The sequence below is a fragment of the Panthera uncia genome (genome assembly GCF_023721935.1).
Source record: "Panthera uncia isolate 11264 chromosome B2 unlocalized genomic scaffold, Puncia_PCG_1.0 HiC_scaffold_24, whole genome shotgun sequence".
Classification (NCBI taxonomy): Eukaryota; Metazoa; Chordata; class Mammalia; order Carnivora; family Felidae; genus Panthera; species Panthera uncia.
The window spans coordinates 69156604-69183665 of NW_026057580.1; the positions used below are offsets into that span (position 1 = coordinate 69156604).

The 27062-nt window shown below is 40.3% G+C and overlaps 3 protein-coding genes across 5 annotated transcripts in view; all 3 read left to right on the plus strand.

Annotated features, from left to right (window-relative positions):
• The first annotated feature begins 2175 nt into the window (after positions 1 to 2175).
• Positions 2176 to 12700, plus strand: GTF3C6 (general transcription factor IIIC subunit 6). 3 transcript variants are annotated; one of them, XM_049654179.1, is made up of 6 exons: positions 2176 to 2322; positions 2642 to 2719; positions 3848 to 3911; positions 3988 to 4053; positions 5871 to 5984; positions 11498 to 12700. In XM_049654179.1, exons 1-6 carry the CDS (start codon positions 2209 to 2211, stop codon positions 11794 to 11796), a joined length of 735 nt encoding a protein of 244 aa, XP_049510136.1. In that variant the 5' UTR covers positions 2176 to 2208; the 3' UTR covers positions 11797 to 12700. The 3 variants fall into 3 exon arrangements, with proteins under 3 accessions (XP_049510136.1, XP_049510134.1, XP_049510137.1); XM_049654177.1 differs by having other exon boundaries at positions 2177 to 2322; positions 2639 to 2719; XM_049654180.1 differs by having other exon boundaries at positions 2184 to 2322; positions 2639 to 2719; positions 4009 to 4053.
• Positions 12701 to 23401: 10701 nt separating this feature from the next.
• On the plus strand, positions 23402 to 23621 carry LOC125938806 (translation machinery-associated protein 7-like). The gene has a single exon (XM_049654181.1). It carries the CDS (start codon positions 23427 to 23429, stop codon positions 23619 to 23621), a length of 195 nt encoding a protein of 64 aa, XP_049510138.1. The 5' UTR covers positions 23402 to 23426.
• A 1828-nt stretch (positions 23622 to 25449) lies between these two features.
• The window catches only part of RPF2 (ribosome production factor 2 homolog), a 33818-nt gene continuing 32205 nt past the window's right edge, over positions 25450 to 27062 (plus strand). Inside the window, exon 1 of the mRNA XM_049654176.1 lies at positions 25450 to 25560. Within this exon, the coding sequence (XP_049510133.1) occupies positions 25538 to 25560 (23 nt within the window). The 5' untranslated portion in view covers positions 25450 to 25537. The remainder of the gene's footprint in view (positions 25561 to 27062) is intronic.

Here is a 27062-nt window from a genome sequence, read left to right on the forward strand (position 1 = left end):
TCAAATATAAAATATACAATACGTATAAAATATTTTAATCTTCATTTAATAAATAAGAACACTGAGGTTTAGAAAGTGTAGCAGTTTGTCCTAGATCACAATTATTACATTTCAGAGCTAGAATTCAAATCTACAATTTAAAACGAATTTGCTTTAAGTTTATTTGTGTTTGAGAGACAGAGCATGAGCGGGGGAGGGGCAGAGAAAGAGGGAGACACAGAATCCCAAGGAGGCACCAGGCTGAGGTGTCAGCACAGAGCCCAACATGCGGCTGGAACCCACAAACCCCCAAACCGTGAGATCATGACCTGAGCTGAAGTTGGATGCTTAACCAACTGTGCCACCCAGGCGCCCCCAAATCTACAACTTCTAACAGGCCAAGTGCTCTTTTTTTTTTTTTTTTTTTAAAGCTATGATATCCTATTTCTTTAATGGGGCAACTGGGTAAAAAAGTACAAAGATGTTTACTAAAGTGTTATGTAATATATTTTTTAAAGATGTTAATCTCTAACCCAACAGGGGGCTCAAATTTACCACTAGGAGATCAAGAGTAGCATGCTACACCCACTGAGCCAGCCAGGCGCCCCAAGCGTTGTGTAATATCAATATTACACAATAAACATTACGCATTACTAAAAATTATGATGTAGATCAGTATTTACCATGGAAAACTTGGAATAAACATCCATGATACTACATATGGTGAGAAAACAAGTTTAAAACATACAAACTGACTACCTCAAAAAAGCTGTTTATAATTTAAAAAAAAAAAAAAGGAAGGATATGTGTGTGTGTATATATATATGTACATATATATAATCTTAATATAAATTTTTGAGAGAGGGCGCGAATGAGGAAGGGGCAGATAGAGAAACAGAGGAGCTTAAGCAGGCTCCATGCTTACAGCAAAGAGCTCAATGCAGGGCTCCAACCCACAAACCTTGAGATCATGACCTGAGCCAAAGTCCAGAGTCAGCCGCTCAACCCACTGAGCTACCAGCCCTCCCCCCACTCCCCACCCCAAAGTGTTTTTTAAAAGACAACACTCTAGGGGCAACTGGGTGGCTCGGTTAAACATCCAACTTCTGCTCAGGTCATGCATGATCTGCCGGTTCCTGGATTCCAGCCCCATGTGGGGCTCTGCGCTGACAGCTCAGAGCCTGGAGCCTGCTTCAGATTCTGTCTCCCTCTCTCCACCATCAAACATAAATAAACATTAAAATTTTTTTGGAAAAAAAAAAAGTCAATACTCTAAAATTTTGTATGTCACTACTAACAGATAAAATATAGTTCAGTGCTTAATATATGCCCAATACTGGGCTAAATTTTACATGTATTGTCTCATTTAATCCTCACAATAACCAACTTGCCTAAGATTTTGCTGCTAAAAATGCTGCTGAACTGGACAAGTATTAGACCCTAAAGCTCATGCTCTTCAGCGCTAGATCATCTTGTCTCATGTACAAAGATCATTTATTTTACAATCAGAGAAACCATGAGTTTGAGAAAATCCTGTTCAAAACTCCACCTCCCCAGGTCTCTGTATTCCCAGGACAATGTTTGTCTTACAGCACCTATGGCGATCTGATTAGCGTACAATTGGCTGAGTCCCTTTCTCTACCTTAGATCCCGTGCAGCTGGCCTGCCTGAAACCCCAGCCCACCTTCTAGCGAGTTTTTTTTTTTTTTTTTTTGAGCGGCGCAGCGCGTGCTCCTTACGTATTACATTGAAATGTGCCCTTCTTTTGGTATGAGCATTGGCTGTTGTATGGAAACCAATTTGACAATAAATTTCATATATTGAAAAAAAAAAAAAAGAAATGTGCCCTTAACTAGGCTCACGGAGAACTTGAATTGAGGGGCAGTGCTCACACGCTATAAAGAATTTCTTTCCAAGAAATGTAGGCTCGGGGCAAAGCGAGGCCTCTCCCTCCCACAAAGTGGTTTCTTTGCAAGCACCTGCTTTATCATCTCTCCCTCCCCAGTTCTCTTCCCTAACCCGGGGCCCAGAGTCCGAAGGCGTCTTCGGTCGTAGGCCGTCCCCGGCCAGCAGCCACTAGAGCCCAGGGCCTGCTCTCGAGAAAGGAACAAGGAGGAGGCCTGGACCGGACTTCCAAGTGGGCACGGAGGCGGCCATCTCGCGTCCTGGCAGGAGCAGTCCGCGGGGTCAGAGCGGCAGCCGGCCCGGGAGCTGCCGCCCGTACTCAAGATGGCGGCCGTGGAGGGCGTGGCCTGTGACTCGGAGGTTCCGAAAAGGTGCGGTATCATGGCGGCGACGGAGGAGCGGAGCCGAGAGGAAGAAGAAGAGGAAGAAGAGGAGGCAGTGAGTGGTATTGCGGCGGCCTGTGCGGCGGAGGCGGCGTGTGGGGCAGGGAGTCGGGATGCGGCCGGCGGGAGGCAGAGTCCCCAGGGCGTAAGGCCAGGAGGGCGGGCCCCTGCCCTGACTGCCACACGGTCGTTAGAATGGGGAAGTAGAGGCAGTCGCTTTCGGTAATGTCGCTTGCTTCCTCTCGTTGAAAGCAGGACTTAGTGTTCACAAAGGTTGGGGTCGTTGCATTGGGGAGTTTTGGCTTCTCTTGTTAACTGCCTCTTTCTGCACACTGCGGTGCTAGCATGTTAACTCCTCTTTCTTCCACCAGGAGCAGTTGGTTCTGGTGGAATTGTCCGGAATTATTGACTCAGACTTTCTATCAAAATGTGAAAATAAATGCAAGATTTTGGTGAGTCTCCTAGAGTTAGAGGATATTTGTAGGTTTTCTTACATTTAAACAAGAATGAAAGAAATACGTATCCCCGAAGATCTATTCCTCGTTACAAAGCATTGAATTCTAAGGACAATTATGTAGAAGTACAAAGGGATTGTGGGAGAAAATGCCACACTCGGCCTGAGGGTCTGAATGTGTGGCTGGCGAGAGTTTAAGATTTAGAGGGCGTAGCATTTTGAGATGGAACAATACATTTTGAAAAAAACCCACATTGTTTTAGATAGTGAGTGCGGGAGAAAAAACGCAGCGAAGAGAGCTCAGATGTGCACGCAGACACCACCTGGAGAAGGGAGATTCGTACTAAAGTTATAAGACCTCAAGCTCTGCTGTTGACTTGAGCTATGGTGTCATAAGTTACCATCTGTTTTATCACTTTACTTTAAAATCTTTCAGCTATTGTGGACAACACTGCTCTTACCTTGAGGAGGATGTTGATTGAAATACACGTTACTCCTTGGATATGAATTAAGTGTTCTTCAGGCCCTTAACTGCTGTATTCAGAGCATTTTTAGCTTATCTTGTACTTGCTAGTTCAAGCTCCAGAGGTTCCCCAGTTGTGGAGATCACTCTCCTTGGTAGCAAGGTTATGTATTGAGTGTTCTTTCTTTTGTGGCTTTAATTGAGATAAAATTGACATATAACATTCTATTTCGGGAGTACAACAATAATGATTTAATAGTTGCATGTGTGGTGGGAAATAATCACCACAAGAAGTCTAGTTAACATCCGTCACTACACACAGTTACAATATTTTTTCTTATAGAGTTTTTGTTTGTCGAAGTAAGTTCTGTACCCATTGTGGGGCTTGAAGTCAGGACCCTGAGATGAAGAGTTGCATGCTCTACAGACTGAGCTGGCCAGGCATCCCATCATAACAAGAACTTTTAAGATTTACTCTCAGCAACATTCAAGTGTACAATATGGTATTATTAAGTAGAATCACCATGCTGTAAGTTACATTCCCAGGACTTATTTATTTTATAACTGAAAGTCTGTATCTTTTGACTGCCTTCACTTATTTCACCCAACCCTGCAAGGCTTTTTCTAGTGATGATTTTTTTATGATCCTGTGTTCTGTTGTAGGGAATTGACACTGAGAGGCCCATTCTGCAAGTGGACAGTTATGTCTTTGCTGGAGAGTATGAAGGTAGGAGGATGTCAGATAGATGAAACTTCTTTTTTTATATGCTTCTCACAGAAAGTCATTGTTATTTCTCAACAAGTTGCTTTCAACTTTTCTGCAGACACTCTTGGGACCTGTGTTATTTTTGAAGAAAATGTTGAACATGGTAAGTGCTTGCAGTGCTGACTCAGATCTTTTTACTGTGAAATATTACAAACTTATGTACAGTGAATGTTAAACTTAAACATCTCATGTATCCATTGTCTAGCTGTATCAAATTCTACCATTTTGCCAGATAGCTAAAAAAATTCCAGATACATTTGAAGCCTCTTGTATACCTCTCTCTAAACATATGTCCCTTCCTCTGACTTGATAATCACTATTCTGAATTTGATGTATTTCTTTCCTGTATTTGATTTTGTTATATATATATATATATATATACATGTATATATGTGTATATATGTATATGTATATATGTATGTATATGTATACACACATCCATCCATCCACAAACAATAAATAGCTTTTCTTTTAGTATATTTTCAAACTTGATATAAATTACATGTATCATTCTATAACCCTTTTCAGTTATAGATAGGTTTTGAGATTTATACATATCGGTATGTATAATTCTATTTTCCCTGTTGCTTAGTATTCTATTTGTGACCATACCGCAATTTATTCTCCAGTTACTGGACAGGTTGATCACTTTTATTTTTACCATTAAATATTGATACCTCTGAACATTTATTGAATGCCTTCTATTTGTTACACACTGTTCTAAATGCCACATGTATTAACTCATTTAATCCTTATCACATCTGTGAGGTAGGTACCATTGCTGTCTTCATTTTATATTTGAAAACACTGAAGCACAGAGAGGTAGGTAACATTCCAAAGGTCATACACGAAGTGCGACAGCCAGGATTTGAACCCAGGTTGTCTGGTCCAGAGCCTCTGATCTTAATTATACATATTAACTCATTGCAGAAATGCGGCCATGAGTATTTGTGTGTCTCCTTGTGCATGTATGTAAACATGTCTCTAACATATATGCTTAGAAATGGAATTACTAGGTTGCTGAGTGTGTGTTAGGTTTAACCATATGAAGTGATCAGCTTGGACTGAATATGGACCGTTTCATGTGGTTCAACCAAACAGATATGACTGTGATCCTTTCTAAAGGGTAGTATCGGTTACACTCATGTAACAGCATGTGCAAATTTTCATTGTGCTTCACACCTGTAGCTCAGAGCCTCATCCTCCCTCTTGCCCGTGCCCACGGTTTCCTATAAAGCTGTACCCTCAGGCAGCAAGTTTTTTTCTGAGCCTTCTTTCGTGATTGGGAATGTCCTCACTCCAGTCTCTGGCTGCAGGTAGTAGGTCTGACTTCGGTGCTTCATTTTGAGTGGTAGAATTTGAGACCTCATTACCCTGTAAGGCCAGCTTCCTGGCCCCACTTCTGTACTTCAGGGCTGGAGCCTAACAGGCCTATAGCTTTAATTTCACTCGCAGTTTTGTGTTTTAGTCCTCTGGAGATGTTTGCTGTTTTTGAGTCCCGTTTTGCCTTCAGTTGTTATGTATTTTATCTGTTACTTCTCTGTGCTGGGAGCAGGAGGGATGAGTTAAATTTTGAACTTACTACACTATTTCTACAGGAAGTAGTTTAGTGTAATTCTTTAACTGGAATTATTACTTAAAAAATTTTTTTTTAAGTTTACTAATTATTTTGAGAGAGAAGAGAGCACAAGTGGGGAAGGGGCAGAGAGGGAGAGAGAGAATCCCAACCAGGCTCAGCACCACCAGTGCAGAGCCGGATGTAGGGCTCAAACCCGCGAACCACAGGATCATGACCTGAGCTGAAGTTGGACGCTCAACCACCTGAGCCACCCAGGCGACTCTGAACCGGAATTGTTGGGGCTTAACATGACTATTTGATGGCATCAACAATAAAATAATTGAGTTCATTTTATGTTCTAGGTGATGCAGAAGGCAGTAATAGAACGGTGTTAAAATATAAGTGTCATACAATGAAGAAGCTCAGCATGACAAGAACTCTTCTGACAGAAAAGAAGGAAGGAGAAGAAAACATAGGTTAGTTCACTTAGTTCTCTGAAAGTAGGTGATTTAGTATCGGCTTTGATAATGACACATTGCTGCCAGGACATTCCTGTACTTTGTAGTAATAGCTATGTAATATGAAAATTGAGGGTGTTCCATGAAAAGTATCAAACATAGATTTAAAATTTATTTGAATTATGGTGTGGCAGAGGGCACTAGAGACGTATAAGAAATCTTTTATCTGCTTTGCGTGGAAACAATTGTGAGGAGTTTGTCAAGAAACTTGATAGATTTTCAGCCCCTAGGGAATTCAGCAGCTGCTACCCACCCCATCCCCTTAATTAAAACTTCTTTGTAAATGGAGACGACAGGATCTGTGTCGTCAAGGTGTAACCCCAGAGGATCTCCTGGAAACTTGTGGCAGCGGTGGCAACCTTTCCCAAGAAGCTCGCAACTGGAAGAAGCTGGCTCTATATGTGAGGGAAGGACCCACAGGTTTTAGACCGAAGACTCTTTTTTTTTTTTTTTTTTTGAGTTGGAGGGGAGCACAAATGAGCGAGGGGCAGAGAGAGAGAGAGAAGCAGGGCTCATCCAGGGCTCATGTTTTACCCGATGCAGCGCTCGTGTTCTCCTGAATCAGGGCTCAAGCTCACCCGATGTGGGACTTGAACTCAGGAATGGTGAGATCATGCCCTGAGCTGAAGTCAGGTGCTTAATGACAGAGCCACCCAGGTGCCCCTAAATCTCATTCTTAATTTGCATCCGCTGAGCCTTCTCCAATTGCTGGTCATCCCAGAGTAGAGACTTTGAACTAGTGCTTCTTTTTTTTTTTTTTTTTTTTTTTTAATTTTTTATTTTATTTTTGGGACAGAGAGAGACAGAGCATGAACGGGGGAGGGTCAGAGAGAGAGGGAGACACAGAATCGGAAACAGGCTCCAGGCTCCGAGCCATCAGCCCAGAGCCTGACGCGGGGCTCGAACTCACGGACCGCGAGATCGTGACCTGGCTGAAGTCGGACGCTTAACCGACTGCGCCACCCAGGCGCCCCTGAACTAGTGCTTCTTGAACCCATCCATAGTAGGCACATATTTGTGGAGATGAGCAAATAATTACTTGGAAGTTTAAAAGCTCATTGCTCATAAGTGAAGTAAGAGAAATCACACATTTGTCTAAATGTGTGATTTCATTTATACATGGAATATAAAAAAATAAAACAAACTAATAAACAAAAAGCAGAAACAGGCCCATAAATACAGAGAACAAACTGGTGGTTGCCAGAGGGGTGGGGGTGGTGGGATGGGCAGAATGGGTGAAGGGGAGTGGGAGATACAGGCTTCCAGTTATGGAATGAGTAAGTCACTCGAATAAAAGACACAGCATGGGGAATATAGTCAATGGTACAGTAATAGTGTCGTATGGTGTATGGTGACAGATGGTAGCTGCAGTTGTGAACATGGCATAATATATAGACTTTTCAAATCACTGTATTGTACACCTGAAACTAATGTCACATTGTGTGTCATCTATTCTTCCATTTTAAAAAATTTGCTAATGAAAAAAAAAACTCATTGCTCAAAGACATATTTCAAACTCTGATAAACATGACCCTAGTGATGAATATTTGTGGCTTGATTTATTATATTTGAGGAATAAACATATGAAGGCACATTAATCATGTAGAAATTAATTATACCAGTTACATATAAGTACATAAAAAATCTTTGTTCTTAACATGTATATCCCAAAACTATCCCCATTTTTAGCATTTCGTGAAAGTAACAGGAAGAGGGGTGCCTGGGTGGCTCAGTCGGTTAAGTGTCCATCTTCAGCTCGGGTCATTATCTCATGGTTCATGGGTTCGATCCCCGCGTCAGGTTCTGTGCTGACGGCTTGGAGCCTAGAGCCTGCTTTGCATTCTGTGTCTCCCTCTCTCTCTGCCCCTTCCCCACTCACACTGTTTCTCTCTCTCTAAAATAAAACAAAATATAAAATAAAATAAAATAACAGGAAGAAAGAGGTACTTGAAGTTCTAGAATGGACTTGAAAGGCAGATACATATCAGATAGCTTAGCTATTATTTTGATATATTTTTTTAAAGCAGGAAGTTGTAGAATTTCCTTTCCTACAGTCTTTAATAAACCACCAGGTCGACCGTGGGAAGATTTGCGTGTTTTGTTTAATCCAATACGTTAGTTAGCTCAAGGCTATATTGGTTATGCATTGCTGCATAAAAAATTCCCTCTAAACTTAATTGTTTTAAAACAACAACAAAAATATTTTACACAGTTTCTGTGAATCAGGCATTTGGCCAGGTGGTTCAGCTTAGCCAGGTGGTTCTGGTTCAATGTCTCTCTTGAGGTTACCGTCAATATGTTGGCTGGACTGAAGAAGGGATCTGAAGGCTTGAGTAATGTGGAACATCTGAATATAAGTTGGCTCACTCACATGCCTGGCTGGTTTATGCTGGCTGTTAGCAGGATGCCTCAGGACCTTGCCTACCCATAGTACTGTTCAAGTGCGCTCCTGACATGGCAGGTGGCTTCTTCCAGATCAAGTGATCTGTGAGAACAAAATAGAAGCCACAATATCTTTTATGAACTAGCCTTAGAAGTCACATTCTGTCATTTCTGCTATATCTTATTTATTATGGGAAGGGATGACACAGGGGCATGAATACCAGGAAGGTGAAGATCTTTGGGGACCATCTTGGAGGCTACCAAACATGGCAATATGCTGCAGGCAGAACAAAAGAAAAGAAGATGTGGGCCCTGCCTTCTGGGAGTTTGCACTCTAAAGTCAATCACGCTGAAACGGACATGTGTGAATGGGACTCAATACCCGTTTCATTCAACTTATTTTAAGTTTCTGTTATGTGCCAAGTATTTAAGCTAAATAACAGAATAGGCAATAGGATGGATGGCTTCAAGATTTTGAACCTGGTGACTATGCGAATGATGGTATTGCAGGAAAAAAATAATGAAAGAATGGTTGAAGCTGGCTGGAGGGAAAAGGACTAATCAACTTTTGATAGAAGGAGATTTTATAGTAGTAACATATGAGAAGACATGGCATCAGCCATAAGGATGGTTCAACAAACAGTCACAGAAGACTTAGCTTCTGGTGGTGAATAGGAGCAGATGGAAGTGTGAACAGGGTGGAAAGATAGGTTGTGGTATCTTAGAGATATCTAATGGCATTTTGAAGGTATAACTAAGGCTTGCTATGGAAATTAATGAGGAACCACTGAAAATATTTGACTGAAAGGGCCAGAAGGATAAAAGAAGAAATGATTAGCATCATTGAAGCAGTTCTTTTTTTTTTTTTCAATATATGAAATTTATTGTCAAAATGGTTTCCATACAACACCCAGTGCTCATCCCAAAAGGTGCCCTCCTCAGTACCCATCACTCACCACCCCCCTTGCTCCCACCCCCCCATCAACCCTCAGTTTGTTCTCAGATTTTTTTTTTTTTTTTTTTTTTTCAGATTTTAAAGGTCCCTTATGTTTTTGCTCTCTCCCATTCTCCCCTCTTCTACGCTCTTTTTTTTTTTTGTCCTTCCCCTCCCCCATGGGTTTCTGTTACGTTTCTCAGGATCCACATAAGAGTGAAACCATATGGTATCTGTCTTTCTCTGTATGGCTTATTTCACTTAGCATCACACTCTCCAGTTCCATCCACGTTGCTACAAAGGGCCATATTTCGTTCTTTCTCATTGCCCTGTAGTACTCCATTGTGTATATAAACCACAATTTCTTTATCCATTCATCAGTTGATGGACATTTAGGCTCTTTCCATAATTTGGCGATTGTTGAGAGTGCTGCTATAAACATTGGGGTACAAGTGCCCCTATGCATCAGTACTCCTGTATCCCTTGGGTAAATTCCTAGCAGTGCTATTGCTGGGTCATAGGGTAGGTCTATTTTTAATTTTCTGAGGAACCTCCGCACTGTTTTCCAGAGTGGCTGCACCAATTTGCATTCCCACCAACAGTGCAAGAGGGTTCCCGTTTCTCCACATCCTCTCCAGCATCTGTAGTCTCCTGATTTGTTCATTTTGGCGACTCTGACTGGCATGAGGTGATATCTGAGTGTGGTTTTGATTTGTATTTCCCTGATAAGGAGTGACGTTGAGCATCTTTTCATGTGCCTGTTGGCCATCCGGATGTCTTCTTTAGAGAAGTGTCTATTCATGTCTTCTGCCCATTTCTTCACTGGGTTATTTGTTTTTCGGGTGTGGAGTTTGGTGAGCTCTTTATAGATTTTGGATACTAGCCCTTTGTCCGATATGTCATTTGCAAATATCTTTTCCCATTCCGTTGGTTGCCTTTTAGTTTTGTTGGTTGTTTCCTTTGCTGTGCAGAAGGTTTTTATCTTCATAAGGTCCCAGTAGTTCATTTTTGCTTTTAATTCTCTTGCCTTTGGGGATGTGTCGAGTAAGAGATTGCTACGGCTGAGGTCAAAGAGGTCTTTTCCTGCTTTCTCCTCTAGGGTTTTGATGGTTTCCTGTCTCACATTCAGGTCCTTTATCCATTTTGAGTTTATTTTTGTGAATGGTGTGAGAAAGTGGTCTAGTTTCAACCTTCTGCATGTTGCTGTCCAGTTCTCCCAGCACCATTTGTTAAAGAGACTGTCGTTTTTTCCATTGGATGTTCTTTCCTGCTTTGTCAAAGATTAGTTGGCCATACGTTTGTGGGTCTAGTTCTGGGGTTTCTATTCTATTCCATTAGTCTATGTGTCTGTTTTTGTGCCAGAAGCAGTTCTTGATTATGGGGGGTTCATTGATGGGTTAGGGCTTTGTAAGTACAAGAAGGAAAACAATTTTTTTCAAGTTTTTGTTTTTTATTGTTTGTTTTTTTTTGGAGAGGTGTCTTACTTCATCATTGGATGTTCCAACTCAAAATGACATGTTACTGTTGACTTGAAAGACGATAGGGTGGTATCATCCATTACGAAAACTGAGGAGAAAATCGTATGGAAGTGACAGAATTTTCTATAAGGTGTGAGGTGGCAGTGAGAGCTCAGTGATCTCTCAGGATGATTTGGGAATTGGACTCTGGAAAAGGAGGTTGGAATGGTAACTAAAGTTAATTACTTTTAGTGATTTTTTTTTAGAGATTTATTTTTAGTCTGAATTTAAAAAAAATTTTAATTGCAGTATAGTTGATATACGATATTATATTAGTTTCAGGCATACAACATAGTGACTTGATAATTATATACATTACAAAGTGCTCACCATATAGTGTAGTTCCCACTGGTCACCATATAAAGTTACTAAAATATTATTGACTATATTCCGTTTTTAGTGATTTTGATGTTGCATACACTATAGGCATTCTAAGATCTCCAGATAAGATGGAAATTCCATGATTATTTATCAGTAGTTATGGGCACCATGTTCATTGGTTTACCTTGGGATTTTATTTTGACGTGTATCCATAGGATGAAAATTTAAATTAAAGAGAAATCTACTTCAGTGCCTGAAATTCCTTTTTCATGTTTCTTTCTTGGTTTGTCCTCCCATCCCTCACCCTCCCTTACCAGGTGGTGTGGAATGGCTGCAGATCAAGGACAATGATTTCTCCTATAGACCCAACATGATTTGTAGCTTTCTGCATGAAAGTGAAGATGACGATGTGGTAGCTCCAGCCTCAGAGAAACCTTTGGAGCTGGAAGAGCAAGAGATTCAAATGAAAGATAGTTCAAACCTGAGTTATGAACAGGGGAAACCACTGAACTTGGAGATGGAGAATTCTGGTTCTCTTACTGATATCCCTTCTGAGTCAGAAGGTTCTGTATTTATGGAAACTCAAGATACTGCCTTAGAAATCACTCCTAGATGAAATGTTTCTCATAGTAACTAGTAACAAACTTTTTGGAGCTTTTATATAAAATAATTGACTGTGTAGCTTTTCAGTTCACTATTTTACTAGTTTTGTTGACTCTACACACATTTCCAATTGTAGTACAGTTTAATATACCAGAGTCATTAAGGACCAGATATGAATTGAATTTTTAAAAATATGATGTAAATGACTATAGGGACCCTTCTCTGGTAAGTCTTTTAAATTGGAAGTTTCATTAAGGTAAGTGTATCATTTTTTATTGCAGCTGTCACAGATGACTCCAAATGTAGTGGCTTAAAATGACACAAGTGTAGGTCAGCTAGCTGACATGGGCTAGGCTAAAATCAGAGTGTTGGCAGGACCTCATTCTCTACTGGAGGTTGGGGTTGGGGACTCTTATTTCCTTGTTCATTCAGTTATTGGCAGATTTCAGTTCTTTACAATTGAAGGATCAATGTCCCATTTTCTTACTATCATCTGAGAGCCATTTCCACCTTCTAGAGGGTGCATACATTGCTTGGCTATGGTCCTCTTCTCTTTAAAGCCAGTAATGGTCAAGTCCCTCTCACTCTTTGAGTCTCTCCTGCTTCTTCCATCATACTATTTCTGACTCATCTTGCTAATTACCTGACCCAGTATCTGTTTTTTCTTTTTTCATTTTGTAACAATCCCAGAATTATTCAGGTTATCAATTTGCCCATGTGTATGCATATATGTGGCCATATGACTAAGTTCTGGCCAGTGACATGGAATTATAAGTGTTGAGTGATAGATACTTCTGGAAAGTTTCCTTAAATTTTAAGACATAAAGGGAAGTGGGCCAGTTCATCTTCTCTTTCTTCCTGCTGGAACATGGATGTGGTGGCTAGAGCTTCATCAGGCTTTTGGGACTAGAAAGTAACCTTGGAAATAGAAGCCACGAGTGGCAAAGCAACAAGATAGAAGATTGGATCGTGATATGCTGCCCTGGACTGCCAAGAATAAAGAAGGTTAATAATAGAACCCTTTCTTTTTCTCCATGGTAGAATGACTTCAAGTTTAACTTTTGGCACTGTTTTCCCTGGAAATCTACAAGATGAAATAATAGAATGTCAACTGTGATGTCAGGCAATATTGCTTATGATTAAAAATGACCCCTTATTGGTAAATGGTATCTAGACCAGGAAGACTATATGACAACTGTAAATACCCATCGGAAAATATGGACTGGGCCTCCTGAAGTACTGTTTCTTTTTCTTTTTTTTTTTTCTTTTTTTCTTTTCTTTTCTTTCTTTCTTAAATCTATCTATCTTTCTTTCTTTCTTTCTTTTCTTTCTTTTCTTTCTTTCTTTCTTTCTTTCTTTCTTTCTTTCTTTCTTTCTTTCAAAAATAGGCGCCATGCCCAATGTGGGGCTTGAATTCACAACCCTGAGATCAAGAGTCATGTCCTTTACTGACTGAGCCAGCCAGGTGCTTCAAGCACTGTGGTTCCTATTACAAAGATCCCTGGAAGCTACATTCATGGCTGTTTCAAGAGATACTGGTTCTTGGGGAGCCTGAAGTTTCTAAGCCAGCATGGCTTCTGCACCCACCCAGATGATCTTGTTCCCTTACACCTGATCTGACACTTGGGTGCCAGAGTAAAGCCTCCTGTTGAAACAAACCTCATGCTGTTGTGCTGTTTCCAATGAAGTGAAGTGAGCCTGGTGCCGGGTTCAGTCCCAGAAGACCTGTTGGGTCCTGAGTGTGAACGTCATTCCTAACCTGTGACTGCTGCTGTTCAGGCAGGGAAGGCACTGCAACTACCTACCTCCGGCCTTTTGTGTGAGGGAGAAATACCTTTCCTCTTGTTTAAGTCATGCTGTAATAGCCACATGTAATCCTATTTAATACATTATGCGTTTAGAAAACTGGAGAAAAGGGTAAGGAAGTAGAATGGAAAATTCTTGAGACCTGTAATCTTGCAAAGAAACTCATCTAATGTGTGATGTAGTTCTACCTTAAGTTGAAGAGGATAATAAAGTCTTATATTCTGAAAAGAACATAACGTGTTTTTAGTTCCTTGCCTGTAAATGAGGATATGAGGATAAATGTTGGGAATTTAGTAAAATGAATCTTATTTTTCAATTACGAAATGTTTTGTCAGACTAGAACTTCACAAATTAATTTCTCCACCATTGGTCTGTCTTACTGATTTAACTGCTATCACTTACAAACGAATCTTGGAACTACAGTCTCTTTGTAGCTGTCACAATACTGCTTCTGACACTGAATGCGATAGGTGGCTTTTGCTTAACAAATAATGATATTCTATTTAAAATGGCTTTGTTTGTTTGTTTTGATTTGTTTTTGAGAGAGACAGTGCTAGTGGGGACAGGCAGAGAGAGGGAGAGAGAATCCCAAGCAGGCTCCAACTGTCAGGACAGAACCTGATGTGGGGCTCGAACCCATGAAATCATGAGATCATGGCCTGAGCTGAAACCAAGAGTCAGGCGTCTAACTGACTGAGCCACCCAGGTGCCCCAAGGATATTCTATTTAATAGGATTTTATATGGCTAAGGTTCATCATGGGGAATTACTCGTTAAGGCCATTATAGAAATGTTAGGAAATCCACACATTTGTTCATTATGTACTATATAGTTGATCATAACAAATTTGTTGACAGAGTCAGCTGAAATTATTGATATTATGTGGTTAGCTATTTAGCAGCAGCTAATAATTTTCCAGAATCTACTGTTTTCATTTTTTTGTTGTTCCTATGTGAAACTGAAAAAACTTCCTAATGTGTTAGGCTTGCATACAGTTCTCTCCAGAAATGTCATTGATTCTAGAAATGGACTTGCTGTCTCTCTTTTATGACTTCCACCATTCTTTTTTTTTTTTTTTAAGTTTTTATTTTGAGAGAGAGTGCATGCACAAGCAGGGGAGGGGCAGAGAGAGAGGGAGGGGGAGAGAGAGAGAGAGAGAGAGAGAGAGAGAAAGAATCCCAAGCAGGATCCACACTGTCAGCACGGAGCCCGATGCTGGGGCTCGAACTCATAAACTGCAAGATCATGACCTGAGCTGAAGCCAAGAGTTGGAGGCTCAGTTGACTGAGCCACTCAGGTGACCCCACCGTTCTTTCCTTATGGAATAAGAGAATCCTGTTTATAAAATTGTCTAGAGGTACATTTTATTGATTCAATACAGAGTAAATATATGCCTTTGTTAATGACAATATGTAGTTTCTAGATACTGGTATATATTTTTTTTCTTTAAAAATTTTTTTCTTTGGGTGTGTGTGTGGGGGGGACAACTGGTACTTTGTTTTGGGTTTAACGTTGCCATACTTAACGTATGAATAAGGATGTCAAGATAGCAAAGGTCCTACTTTTTTTTCAGATCCCAAGTAAGATTTCCTTCACTATCGTGTCTTCACAAACTCTTGTATTCTCTTCATATCCCATGCTTTCATTTGGTGATTGTATTAGGTTGCTACTGCTGCTGTAACAAAATACCACAATTTTAGTGGCTTAAAACACGATTAAATTTATTATCTTATAGTTCTGGAGGTCAAATTCCAAGAATAAGTCTTACGGGGATAAAATCAAGATGTTGATAGGGCTGCATTCCTTCTGGACATACCACGGGAGAATCCATTTTCTTGTCTTTTTCAGCTGCTAGAGGCTGCCTGCATTCCTTGGCCTGAGGCCCCTTCCTCCATATTCAAAATAAGTAATGTAACATCTTTAAATCTCTCTCTCCTGCTTCTGTCATCACATTTTCTCTGATTCTTACACTCCTGTGTCCCCCTTAAAAGGTCCCTTGTAATTAGATTCGTCTCATACAGAAAATCCAGGATAACCTTCCTATCTAAAGATCCTGAGGGGTGGCTGGGTGGCTCAGTCTATTAAGCATCAGACTTCGGCTCAAGTCACAATCTCATGGTTCGTTAGTTCAAGCCTCATGTCGGGCTCTGTGCTGACAGCTCAGAGCCTGGAGCCTACTTTGGATTCTGCGTCTCCCTCTCTCTGCCCCTTCCCTGCTCACTCTCTGTCTCTGTCTCTCTCTAAAATAAACATTAAAAGATATTACAAAAAAAAAAAAAATCCTGAACTGAATCATGTCTGCAAAAGCCCCTTTACATAGAACATTCCCAGGTTCTGGGGAGTAGGACCTGAGCATTTTAGAGAGAACTTGTTCTGTCTTCCACACTGTCATTCTACACTTTGGTGCATAACTTGTCAGGAAACAAGTGAGGTAGCCTCATGATTTCCCTAGAATACTGCCTAGAGAGAATTACCAGGTTACAGTGTAAGGAGGAGGAGTCCAGGTGGAATTCAGTCAGCTTTCTGAGTTGAGGAGATGGGACTGGAAGCCCATGAAGATCAAGAGAGCTGGAGTTTGCACAGCAGAATATCAGAAAGGGGAGAGTACAGAGAGAGAAAACTTCAATGATCTATATAGAATCCTCCCGGAGTCTTCAGTGGAATACTGATCACATATGTGCCAGAAAAATAGTGGAGGCAGGGAAAAGAGCTGTCTGAACAATCCCTGCAGCGTGCAGTTCTCAGCCAGAGTAGAAAATCTCATATTTCATGGAGCATGGATAGAGTACTCCGAAGGGTTTTGCCTTAGAGCATAATTAGCCTAAATAAGGCTCTTGCCACACCTAGCAAAACTGAAAAGGAAGACCTGAAAGGATCAGATGGTTTCCAAGTAGCTGCATCTCAGAACAACACTGTAGAATAACATATCCAGCACCCAGCAAAGTAAAATTCACAATGTCTGGCACTCAAAATACTATCAAAGACACTTCTGGTTTCTGGTCTGATGCTGAGAAGGTGGAAATTGCCACTCCATTGTAACAATAAAAAGCTGAACTGAAAAGACATATCAATAACTCTTCACTTTAGACAAGTGAAGTCACAGGACAAACCACAGACAGATGAATACAGAGGATCAGAACTTAATGGAGCAGAAGCCTATGAGCACAAACCTCTATGAGAACCAGTTATGGGATAAGAAAAATTGAACTGTAATCGATAAATTGCTAGAGGTTCAATGTGGATAACTTTGAATGTTAAAAACTCCAGGAAGACCCAGTTATCAGAAGTCCTCATTCACTTTTCAATTTTGCCTCCAAGAGCTCAACTAGGTTCTCACAGTGAGTGTTGGAGAAAAATCTCCTCGTGCTTCCACAAAGGAGAAGACAAAAGGAATGGTTTTGAAATACCTCAGAGCATTCTGTCTTCTTAACAAGGTCTACCCTCAGGAGAAATTATGTAACCAGAGCCTAACCTGCTGGGGTTTTATCAGAGGGTAACTGACCTGAGGAAAAGAGATACCCAACTCCAGTCCACTCTAGTCTTTCTGTCCCACCAAACAGAAGAAGAAAAACTGAGAGTCACATAGAAGACTGAGACCAACTCATGGGATTATAGAACATTTTCCCTTCCCCACACTTTACCACCACATTACTAAAGGCCTATTTACAGCAGTACCTTTTGCCCAGCACATTATGTCCAGCTACCAAAAATATTGCAAGACACACTAAAAGGCAAAAAGCACAGTTTGAAGAGGCAGAGTAAGCATCAGAACCAGACTCAGGTATGGCAGGGATGTTGGAATTGTCAGAATGGGAATTTAAAGCTATGATTAGGGTGCTAAGGGCTTTCATGGATAAAGTAGACAGCACGCAAGTCTAGATGGGCAATGTAAGCAGAGTCTAAGAAAGAACCAAGAACAAATGCTAGAAACCAAAAACATAACAGGAATGGAGAATGTCTTTGATAGGTTTATTAGTAGACTGGACATGGCTGAGCAAAGAATCTCTGAACTTCAGGATATTTCAATAGGAACTGCCAAAATGGAAATGGAAAAGGAGAAAAAAGGCTGAAAGAAAAAAAAAATATCAGGAAATATGGCACAACTACAAAAGATGTGACATACATGTAGTGGAAATTCAAGAAGTGAAAAAAGGGAGAAAGAAACAAGTAATATTTGAAACAATAATGACTGAGAATTTCCCCAAATTAATATCAGGCATTAAACCACAGAGAACACCAAGTGGATAAATGCCAAAAAAACCCCTAAATCTAGGGATATCATTTTATTTATTTATTTAGAGAGACAGAGAACATGCAAGTTGGGGAGGGGCACAGGGAGAGAGAGAATGCCAAGTAGGCTCAGTGCAGAGCCTGACACGGGGCTCAAACTCAAGAACTGTGAGACCATGACCTGAGCCGAAATCAAGAATCCATTGCTGGATTAACCGGCTGAGCCACCCTGGCACTCCAGGATATCATTTTCATACTACATAAAATCAGCAATTAATTTAAAATCCTGAAAGGAACCAGAGCAGGGAAAATCACCATACCTATAGAGGAGCAAAGATAAAAATTACATCTAATTTCTCTTCAATAACTGTGCAGGCAAGAAGACAGATGGAATGAATTATTATTATTTTTAAGTTTATTTTGAGGGAGAGAGAGCAAGTGCATGAGTGGGGGAGGGGAAGAGAGAGAGAGGGAGAAGAGACAATCCCAAGCAGGTTCCACACTGTCAGCCCAGAGCCCAAGGAGGGTCTTGAACTCACAAACTCTGAGATCAGTACCTGAGCGGAAATCAAGAGTTGGATGCTTAACTGACTGAGCCAGTCAGGTGCCCTAGAATGTAATATTTAAAATGTGGAAAGAAAAAACACACTAAAGTAGAGTTAAGTATTTTGCAAAATTATCCCTTAAAAGTGAGAAAGAAAGACTTTCAAAAAGATAAAGACAAACACAAACTGAGGGAATTTGTTGCCAGTAGACCTGCCTTGCAAGAAATGTTAGAAGTTCTTTAGAGAGAAGTAAAATGATATGAGTCAGAAACTCAAATCTGCATAAAGAGAGGATGATCATCAGAAAAGGAATACGTGAAGGTAAAATAAAAACTTCTACTTTTACTTTTTTAACTTTATTTTGAGAGAGAGAGAGAGAGAGAGCATAAAGTGGGGGAGTGAGAGAGAGAGAGACAGACAGAGAGAGAAAATCCCAAGCAGGCTCTGCACTGCAGGCACAGAGCCCAACATGGGGCTCAAACTCATGAACTGTTAGATCATGACCCGAGCTGAAATCAAGAGTTGGACACTTAACCAACTGAGACATCCAGGCGCCCTATTTTTATTTTTAATTGATATACCAGAAAAATTTGTTCAAATAATGACAATATATTTGATTATGTATGCCTTTGTATATATGGATTGCTATAGACAGAATGTGTCCTTCTCAAATTCATGTGTGGAAATCCTAACCCCTCAATGTGATGGTATTACAAGGTAGGGCCTTTGGGAGGTGATTAGGTCATGAGGGTAGAGGCCTCCTGAATGGTATTAGTACCCTTATAAAAGAGACCCTAGAGTGTTCCTTTGTTCCTTGTTCCACGTGATGACACAGTGAAAAGATGCTGTCTACGAATCAGGAAATGGGCCTTCATCATACAGCATATCTGCTGATGCCTTGATCTTAGACTTTAAAGCTTCTGGAACTGTGGGAAATACATTTCTGTTGTTTATAAGCCACCCAGTATATGGTATTCTGGTATATAGCCCCTTGAATGGACTAAGACATATGTGCTTATGTATAAGTGAAATTAATGACAGAAATGATATAAGGGACTGGCAGAAGAAATTAGGAGTTTTTTTTTTTTTTGTACTTGTACACCCCATGAAGTAGTATATTGTTATTTGAAAATGGATGTGGATTAATTGTAAATGTATATTGCAAACTCTAGGGAAACCACTAAAAAGTGTTTGTAAAGAAGTGTGCAGGGGTGCCTGAGTGGCTCAGTTGGTTGTTTCTGACTCTTGGTCTTGGCTCAGGTCATGATCTCATGGTTTGTGGGATCAAGCCCTGCATTATACTCCACGTTGACAGCAAGGAGCCTGCTTGGGATTCTCTCTCTCCCTCTCTCTCTCTGTCAAAATAAATAAACTTAAAGGAAAAAAGTGCATGGGCTCCTGGCTGGCTCAGTTGGTAGAGCATGTGACTCTTAATCTCAGGGTTGTAAGTTTGAGCATAGGTTGGGTGCAGAGGTTACTTTAAAATCTTAAAGATTTTAACCAACTAAACTAAGAAAAGAGAGAAAATGGAATCATAGAAAATGGTTAATTAAAATCACAAAATACAGGGGCACCTGGGTGGCTCAGTCAGTAGAGCGTGTGTGGGGAATAAGGTTAGGAATTCCCTGAATTTGCACCGATGGGTTAACAAGACATAAAGAAATAGAAAGCCACGGGATGAACACATCCAAGACTAGGCAAACAAGATTAGGTAAACAGGGCAAAGGCCCCCAGTATAGGACAAAGGTATAGGAATAGGAAATCTCAGGATGAAAACATCCAAGATTAGGTAAAACAAGATTAGGTAAACAGGGCAAAGGCCCCCAGTATAGGACAAAGGTATAGGAATAGGAAATCTCAGGATGAAAACATCCAAGATTAGTAAACAAGATTAGGTATTCAGGGCAGAAACACCCCCCAATTTAGTACAATAGCAGAAAGCTTCTTTCACTGGAAGCAAGGACAAAAACAGGTAAACAGGGCTATAGACTGCAGCAGGAGGAAGTTGCCTGGAGAGGAGCTAATTAGCAGAAGAAAGGTGTCTTGTTGACCCTGAGGTAGCATACTCTGTCTTTCTTGTCCCCTAGACCAGTTTAGGTAAACAGAGGTGGTGCCTCATGTCTGCTGTAAACAACCTTCTGCCCAGGATTTAGTTTTGTATTGACCCAAACCCCTAACACTGCATATCTTCAAAACCCCCTTTCCCTCACACCCACAAGTTAATGTTCATGGTTTCATTGTCTCTTTGTGCACGTCCATCATGCTTGTAAGCCTTCTGATCCTAATAAAAACAGAGCAAGGACTCTTACTTGGGACTCTTGTCTCCTCTTGGACATTATTGTCTCTTGCATTTCAATCTTGCATCCGCTCCCTTGCTGGACAAGAGAGAACTCCAGACCCAGAGACTACGACAAGCATGCAACTCTTGATCTTGGGATTGTAAATTCAAGTCCCACCTTGGGTGTAGAGATACTTAGAAATAAAATCTTAAGGCGTGCCTGGGTGGCTCAGTTGGTTAAGCATCCAATTTCAGCTCAGGTCATGATCTCACGTTCATGAGTTTGAGCCCCGCCTCAGGTCTTGTGCTGACAGCCTAGAGCCTGCTTCGGATTCTGTGTCTTCCTCTCTCTCTGCCCCTCCCCTGCTTGTGCTCTGTCTGTCTGTCTCTCAAAAATAAACATTAAAATAAAATCTTTAAAAAACAGACCCACAAAAGACAGAAAAATAATAGAAGACAAAAATAGGAACAAAGAACAAGGGCAACAAATAGAAAACAGTAATATATATGGTAGATATGAATCCAACTATATAAACAATAATTTTGAATGTCAATGCTCTACATGCACCAATTAAAACAGAGACTGTCAGACTGGATCAAGAAACAAGACCCAACTAAATGCTGTCTACCTGGAACCTACTTTATATATAAAGACACATAAAGATTAAAAGTAAATGGATGGAGAAATATATCATTCTAACATTAATCAAAACAACATAAGAGTAGCTATATTAATTCATACAGAGCCAACTTCAGACCAAGGAAATTTATCAGGGATAAAGAGGAGCATTACATATTGATAAGGTGGTCAATTCTCCTAGAAGACATACTAATCATTAACATGTATGTGTCTAACAACAGAGCACCAAAATACATGAGGCAAAAACTGATAGAACCTCAAGGAGAAATAGATGAATCCACTAACATAGTTGAAGACTTCAACATCTCTCTATCAGAAATGGAGCGATCAAGCAGGTAGAAAATCAGTAAGGACATGGTTGAACTCAACAATCCTATCAGTCAACTGGACATAAGGGACATCTATAAACTACTTCATATAACAACAGAACATACATTCTTCTCAAGCTCACATGGAACATTCATCAAGAGAGACCACATTTGGGGACAAAAAACACTTTATCAAATTTAAAAGAATAGAAATCATACAATGTCTGCTCTCAGACCGCAATGAAACTAGAAACCATTAAACAGACAGAAAATTCCAAAATACTCAGAGATTAAAGAATACGCTTCTTTTTTTTTTTTAATTTTTGGTGTTTATTTCTGAGAGAGAGAGAGAGAGAGAGTGCACAAGTGGGGGAGAGACAGAGAGAGAGGGAACACAGAATCCAAAACAGGCTCCAGGCTCTAAGCTGTCAGCACAGAACCCGACACAGGTCTCAAACCCATGAACCATGAGATCATGACCTGAGCCGAAGTCAGACACTGAACCAACTGAGCCACCCAGGTGCCCCTAAAAAACACCCTTCTAAATATCACACAGGGCAAGTAAAACTCTCAAAAAGAAATTTAAAAATATTTTGAACTAAATGAAAAAACAATTTGTCAAAAGTTGTGGGATACAGTGAAAGCAGTGCTTAGAGGGAAATTTATAGCATGGGATGCATATGTTAGAAAATAAGAAAGATTTAAAATCAATCATCTAAGTTTCCATGCTAGGAAACTAGAAAAAAAGAGCTAATTAAATTCAAAGTAGGCAGAAAAAAAGAAATAATACAAATTAGAACAAAAAAGCCAATGAAATTGAGAATAGGAAATCGATTGAGAAAATTAATGAAACCAAAAGCTGGTTCTTTGAAAAGATCAATGAAATTGATAAGCCTCAAGCCTGGCTAACTAATTAAAAAGAGAGGAGACAGATTATTAATATCAGGAATGAAAGAGGGGAACCTCCTCAACTTGATAAAGACTATCTACAAAAATTCTACTGTTAACATCTTGTTTATGGTAAGAAACTTGAAGCTTTCTCGTTAAGATCAGAAAAAAGGCAAGAATGTCCCCCTTCACCACAGCTTTTTAACATTACACTGGAAGTCCTAGCTAATGCAAATAAAGAAGAAAGGGAAATAAAACTGTTTGTTCTCAGATAACATGATCATCTATGTGGAAAATAGCATGTACAAACAAACAAAAACTCCTGGAACTAATTAGCAATTATAGCAGGGATGCAGGGTAAAAGTTAATGCACAAAAAAGCAATTGCTTTCCTATATACCAGCAATGAACAAATAGGATTTGAAATTTAAAACACAATACTATTAATATTTTATTTTTTATTTGTTTTTTATACCATTACTATTTTAAATAATTCAAGCTTTATTTTTTCTTTTTAAATTTTTATTCAAATTCTAGTTAGTTAACATACAGTGCAATATTGGTTTCAGGAGTAGAATTCAGTGATTCATCACTTATATACAACACCCAGTGCTCATTATAACAAAGCATAATACTATTTATATTAGCATTCCCAAAATGAAAAGTTTAGGTATTAATGTAACAAAACACATACAAGATCTATATGAGGAAAACTATAAAAACTCTGATGAAAGAAATCAAAGAAGAACTAAATGGAAAGATGTTCCATATTCATGGAAAGGAAGACTCAACATTGTCTAGATATCAGTTCTTTCCAGCTTGCTCTATAGATTCAATGCAATATCAATCAAAATCCTAGCTAGTTATCGTGTGGATATTGGCAAACTGATTCTAAAGTTTATATGGAGGAGCTTTTGGTGGCAGGGTCTGGGGAAGGGGTGTCAGGTGCCATGTCTGACCATGAATGTGGCAAGAAGGAGCCCCTGAAGCAGCCCATGAAGCAGGCCAAGGACACAGATGAGGAAGATAAGGCACTCAAGCAGAAACAGAAAGGGGAGCAGAAGAAACTCAAGGAGCTAAAAGCAAAGGCTATGGGGATGGGCCTCCTGGCCACAGGTGGAATTAAGAAAACTGACAAAAAGTAAGCTGTTTTTTTATGCCTGAGACAATGTGATCCTTTTTTTTTTTTTTTTAACGTTTATTTATTTTTGAGACAGAGACAGAGCATGAACGGGGGAGGGTCAGAGAGAGGGAGACACAGAATCCGAAGCAGGCTCCAGGCTCTGAGCTGTCAGCACAGAGCCGACGTGGGGCTCAAACTCACGGACCGTGAGATCATGACCTGAGCCGAAGTCGGCTGCTTAACCGACTGAGCCACCCAGGCGCCCCGAGACAATGTGATCCTAAATTCCATTCCTGTTCAAACATTTGGATTCCTTGTCATAGTATCTGTTGCCACCTATAGCTAGAATCAAGTGTTGTCTTAGATCCGTTTGTACATTTAAGAATAAACTTTTGTAAAAAAGAATCATAACAAAAATAAAGTTTATATGCAGTGGCAGAAGGCCTAGAATGGCTAACACAATATTGAAAAACAAAGTAGGAAGACTGACACTACCCAACTTCAAGACTTGTTATAAAGCTACTATAATGGAGATAGTGAGAATTGGCAAAAGAATAGATAATACCTAATAGACAGAATACAGAGCCCAGAAATAAATCCACATAAATATAGTCAACTGATTTAAGACCAAGGAGCAAAGGCAATAAAATGGAGCAAAGATAATCTTTAAAAAAAAATTAATTAATTTTGAGAGAGAGAGAGAGAGTTTGTGCGTGCACATGCAGGGAAGGGCAGAGATAGAGGGAGAGAGAATCCTAAGCAGGATCCATGCTGATGTGGGGCTCCAACCCACAAACCATGAGACCACCATCTGAGCTGAAGTTGAGTCCCATTGCTTAACCCACTGAGCTACCCAGGCACCCCAAAGATAATCTATTCAACAAATGATGCTGGGACAACTGGATATCCATATACAAAAGAATGAAGTTGGATCTCCTATCTTATACGATATACAAAGATTAATTCAAAATGGGCCAAAGGCCTAAATGTTGGAGCTGAAATTATAAAACTCTTTGAAGAAAAGAAGGTGTAGGGTAATGGTCTGGCTTGGCCAGAGGAAGTCAGCAAATCAGTGTGATGGCAGAGGCCAGGCCACAGACGTTGATGCCCCTAGGCACCCCAAGCCAGCTCTTGAAGAGCTTGGGATTTCTTACCACCAAGTTTGTGTCAATTCTGTAGGAGGCAAAAGAGGGCATGGCATGCTTGACCTCAAGCTTAGGTAGCTGACAGCCTGTGTGTTACCACACAGGAAAATGGGTTGTGACTACTATTGGGTTGATAGGGTGGGTGTTTCCTTTTGGGGTGATAAAGATGTTCTGATATTAGATGTGGTGATAGTTGCACCTTTGTGAATATACTAAAAACCAGTGAAATGTACACTTTACAGGGGTAAAATTTATGGCATATGAATTATATAGCAATTTAAAAATTGGGGCTATAAATGAAGATCCATAGTGTTAACTTTCAATGCACACCTTTTATGTGTCGGGCACTGCAGTATTTATAAATTCTGCCTCACTGAGCTTACAGTTCGGTCAATAGTGCATATTTCACATTGATTTCACTCACTGTGTGAGTACCTACCATGTGAACCTTTCTGACATTCTGGGAGATTCCCAGAAGAATAACATCTGGTCCCTGAATACCTTATTCCAGGTATACACACAGGCGCGTCCATCAAGCTGCTATAGACGATGTTACCTAAAGTGTTAATTTCCGGCTAAAAGCCAAGGCAAAAATCTGTTACCAAGGGAAAGGGGCGCAATTTCATTAAAGGGAGAAGGGGGGAAAAAAAAAAAAAGCCTAGGCATCCATGATGGGGCGGTCCCAGGAAGTGACGCCACGCTCAAGTTCCGGTTCCGCCTGTTCCGGGCCACTGGCGTATCTCGCGTAACCGCGCTGTGCACGTGTGTTCTGCGGGTTCTTGTTGCGGTAGCCATGGACGCTTTGGATCGAGTTGTGTAAGTGCGCTGGGTCCCTTCTATGGGGGACGTTGGGGAGTGGGACTCGTGTGGTGGGGACGAGTGAAAAAACCTCCTCTCCGCCTGGGCTACTCCTCTCGTTCCTCCCGCTGTTTGGCTTGTGGTGGGTCGATCCATCCGCTAGCCTAGGTCTCTAGTAGTGCAGCTCGCTGGGCGATGAAGTGCCGGGAAGCCCACTGGTGGGAGCTGCCAGGCGGTAGCACGGAGGTGTTCGCCGCTTTTATTCTAGCCAGTTAGAAAAGTCCTGGTTTCCCGAGAAGCGTGAGGAAGGTGGTCGAATGAATGGTTACGAGCACAAGGCCTCGGAATCTGACAGATGTAGGTGACAGTCCGGGCGCGTTCACAAAACTTTGTGACTTTAGGCCATTTAATCCCCCTAAACCTCAGTTTACTTTGTATAATCGCGTTCGTAATAATCGTACTTCATTGAACTGTGAAGATTACTGGCGAGAATGTATGTACGTAAAGCCTTTGCTACAGCACGTAGAAATGTTCATTAGTTTTTTTGTTCCCTTGAGTTGATGTTTGTTTTAAATGCGTTCAGAAAATATTTATTGGTCTTCTGAATAGTCCTGCTGTTATTTCTTGGGATTTTCCTGGATTAACATCTAATCAAAACAAATTCGTCTTTTAGTCATTCAGAGAATTTTGTGCATCTGCTATGTATTCCTCTAGGTATGGGGACATCAAAGATGAGTAAGACTATGATCTGATGGGGGAACAAACAGCTGATACAACATAGAAGATGTTATTTGCATTAGTTGGTTAGTGAGAAGTAATAAACCACATGAAATATAGAGCACTGTTTTTTGCCATAAGACATACTAAATATTTTTTGATTTAATAAATAATGTGTATCTTTATCAAACAGTAAGTGATTGGAAGCTTTATTTATATTGCTTAACACTTTGTCTGCAGGAGAATTTTTAAACTCTGCTTGATAAATGAAGTGTGTGTATATTGCGTTTTTCTTTTCCTGCTCAAAGTGTCCACAGGACTGAAAGGAGGATGGTGGGTCGTAGTTATTTAAGAGAGGAGGAATTCTTTCAGTAGATGGCCAAGAACTGTTGGAAAAGCAAGATATAGTGGAAGCAGAACAGAATTTCTCTGAACAGAATTGTATAAAACCATTCTACTCCTGCTGTCACATCATAAAGTCAGAATAATGAATTTGTTTTCCCTTCATATTTTGCACAGTGGTCGAGATGAGTTTTTAAATTTTGCTCATTTTGAAGATTGGCTTACTTGCAAGTTGTGTGACCTTGGCCAAATTACCTCTCTGGCTTCAGTTGCCTCATCTGTAAAATGAAGATAATAATTTTACCTGTGTGGTAGGGTCTTGGTGAAGATAAGCCTTAGTAAGGTAACTCTATAAAAGTGTCAGTCATTATTATTCCCCGTTGGCGGCAATAATGTTGGACTTTTTCAGCTGTGATGTTGGAGTGGGATAGTGTATACTTCCCGGTAGGTCTACGACCTAT

Excerpts from the sequence above, each read along its gene's own strand:
- LOC125938806 (XM_049654181.1), top strand. The coding sequence starts at position 23,427 with ATGTCTGACCATGAATGTGGCAAGAAGGAGCCCCTGAAGCAGCCCATG.
- GTF3C6 (XM_049654177.1), top strand. The coding sequence starts at position 2,209 with ATGGCGGCCGTGGAGGGCGTGGCCTGTGACTCGGAGGTTCCGAAAAGG. Across the intron at positions 2,720-3,847 it reads AAAATAAATGCAAGATTTTG|GGAATTGACACTGAGAGGCC; the intron begins GTGAGTCTCCTA and ends GTTCTGTTGTAG. Across the intron at positions 4,054-5,870 it reads TGAAGAAAATGTTGAACATG|GTGATGCAGAAGGCAGTAAT; the intron begins GTAAGTGCTTGC and ends TTTATGTTCTAG.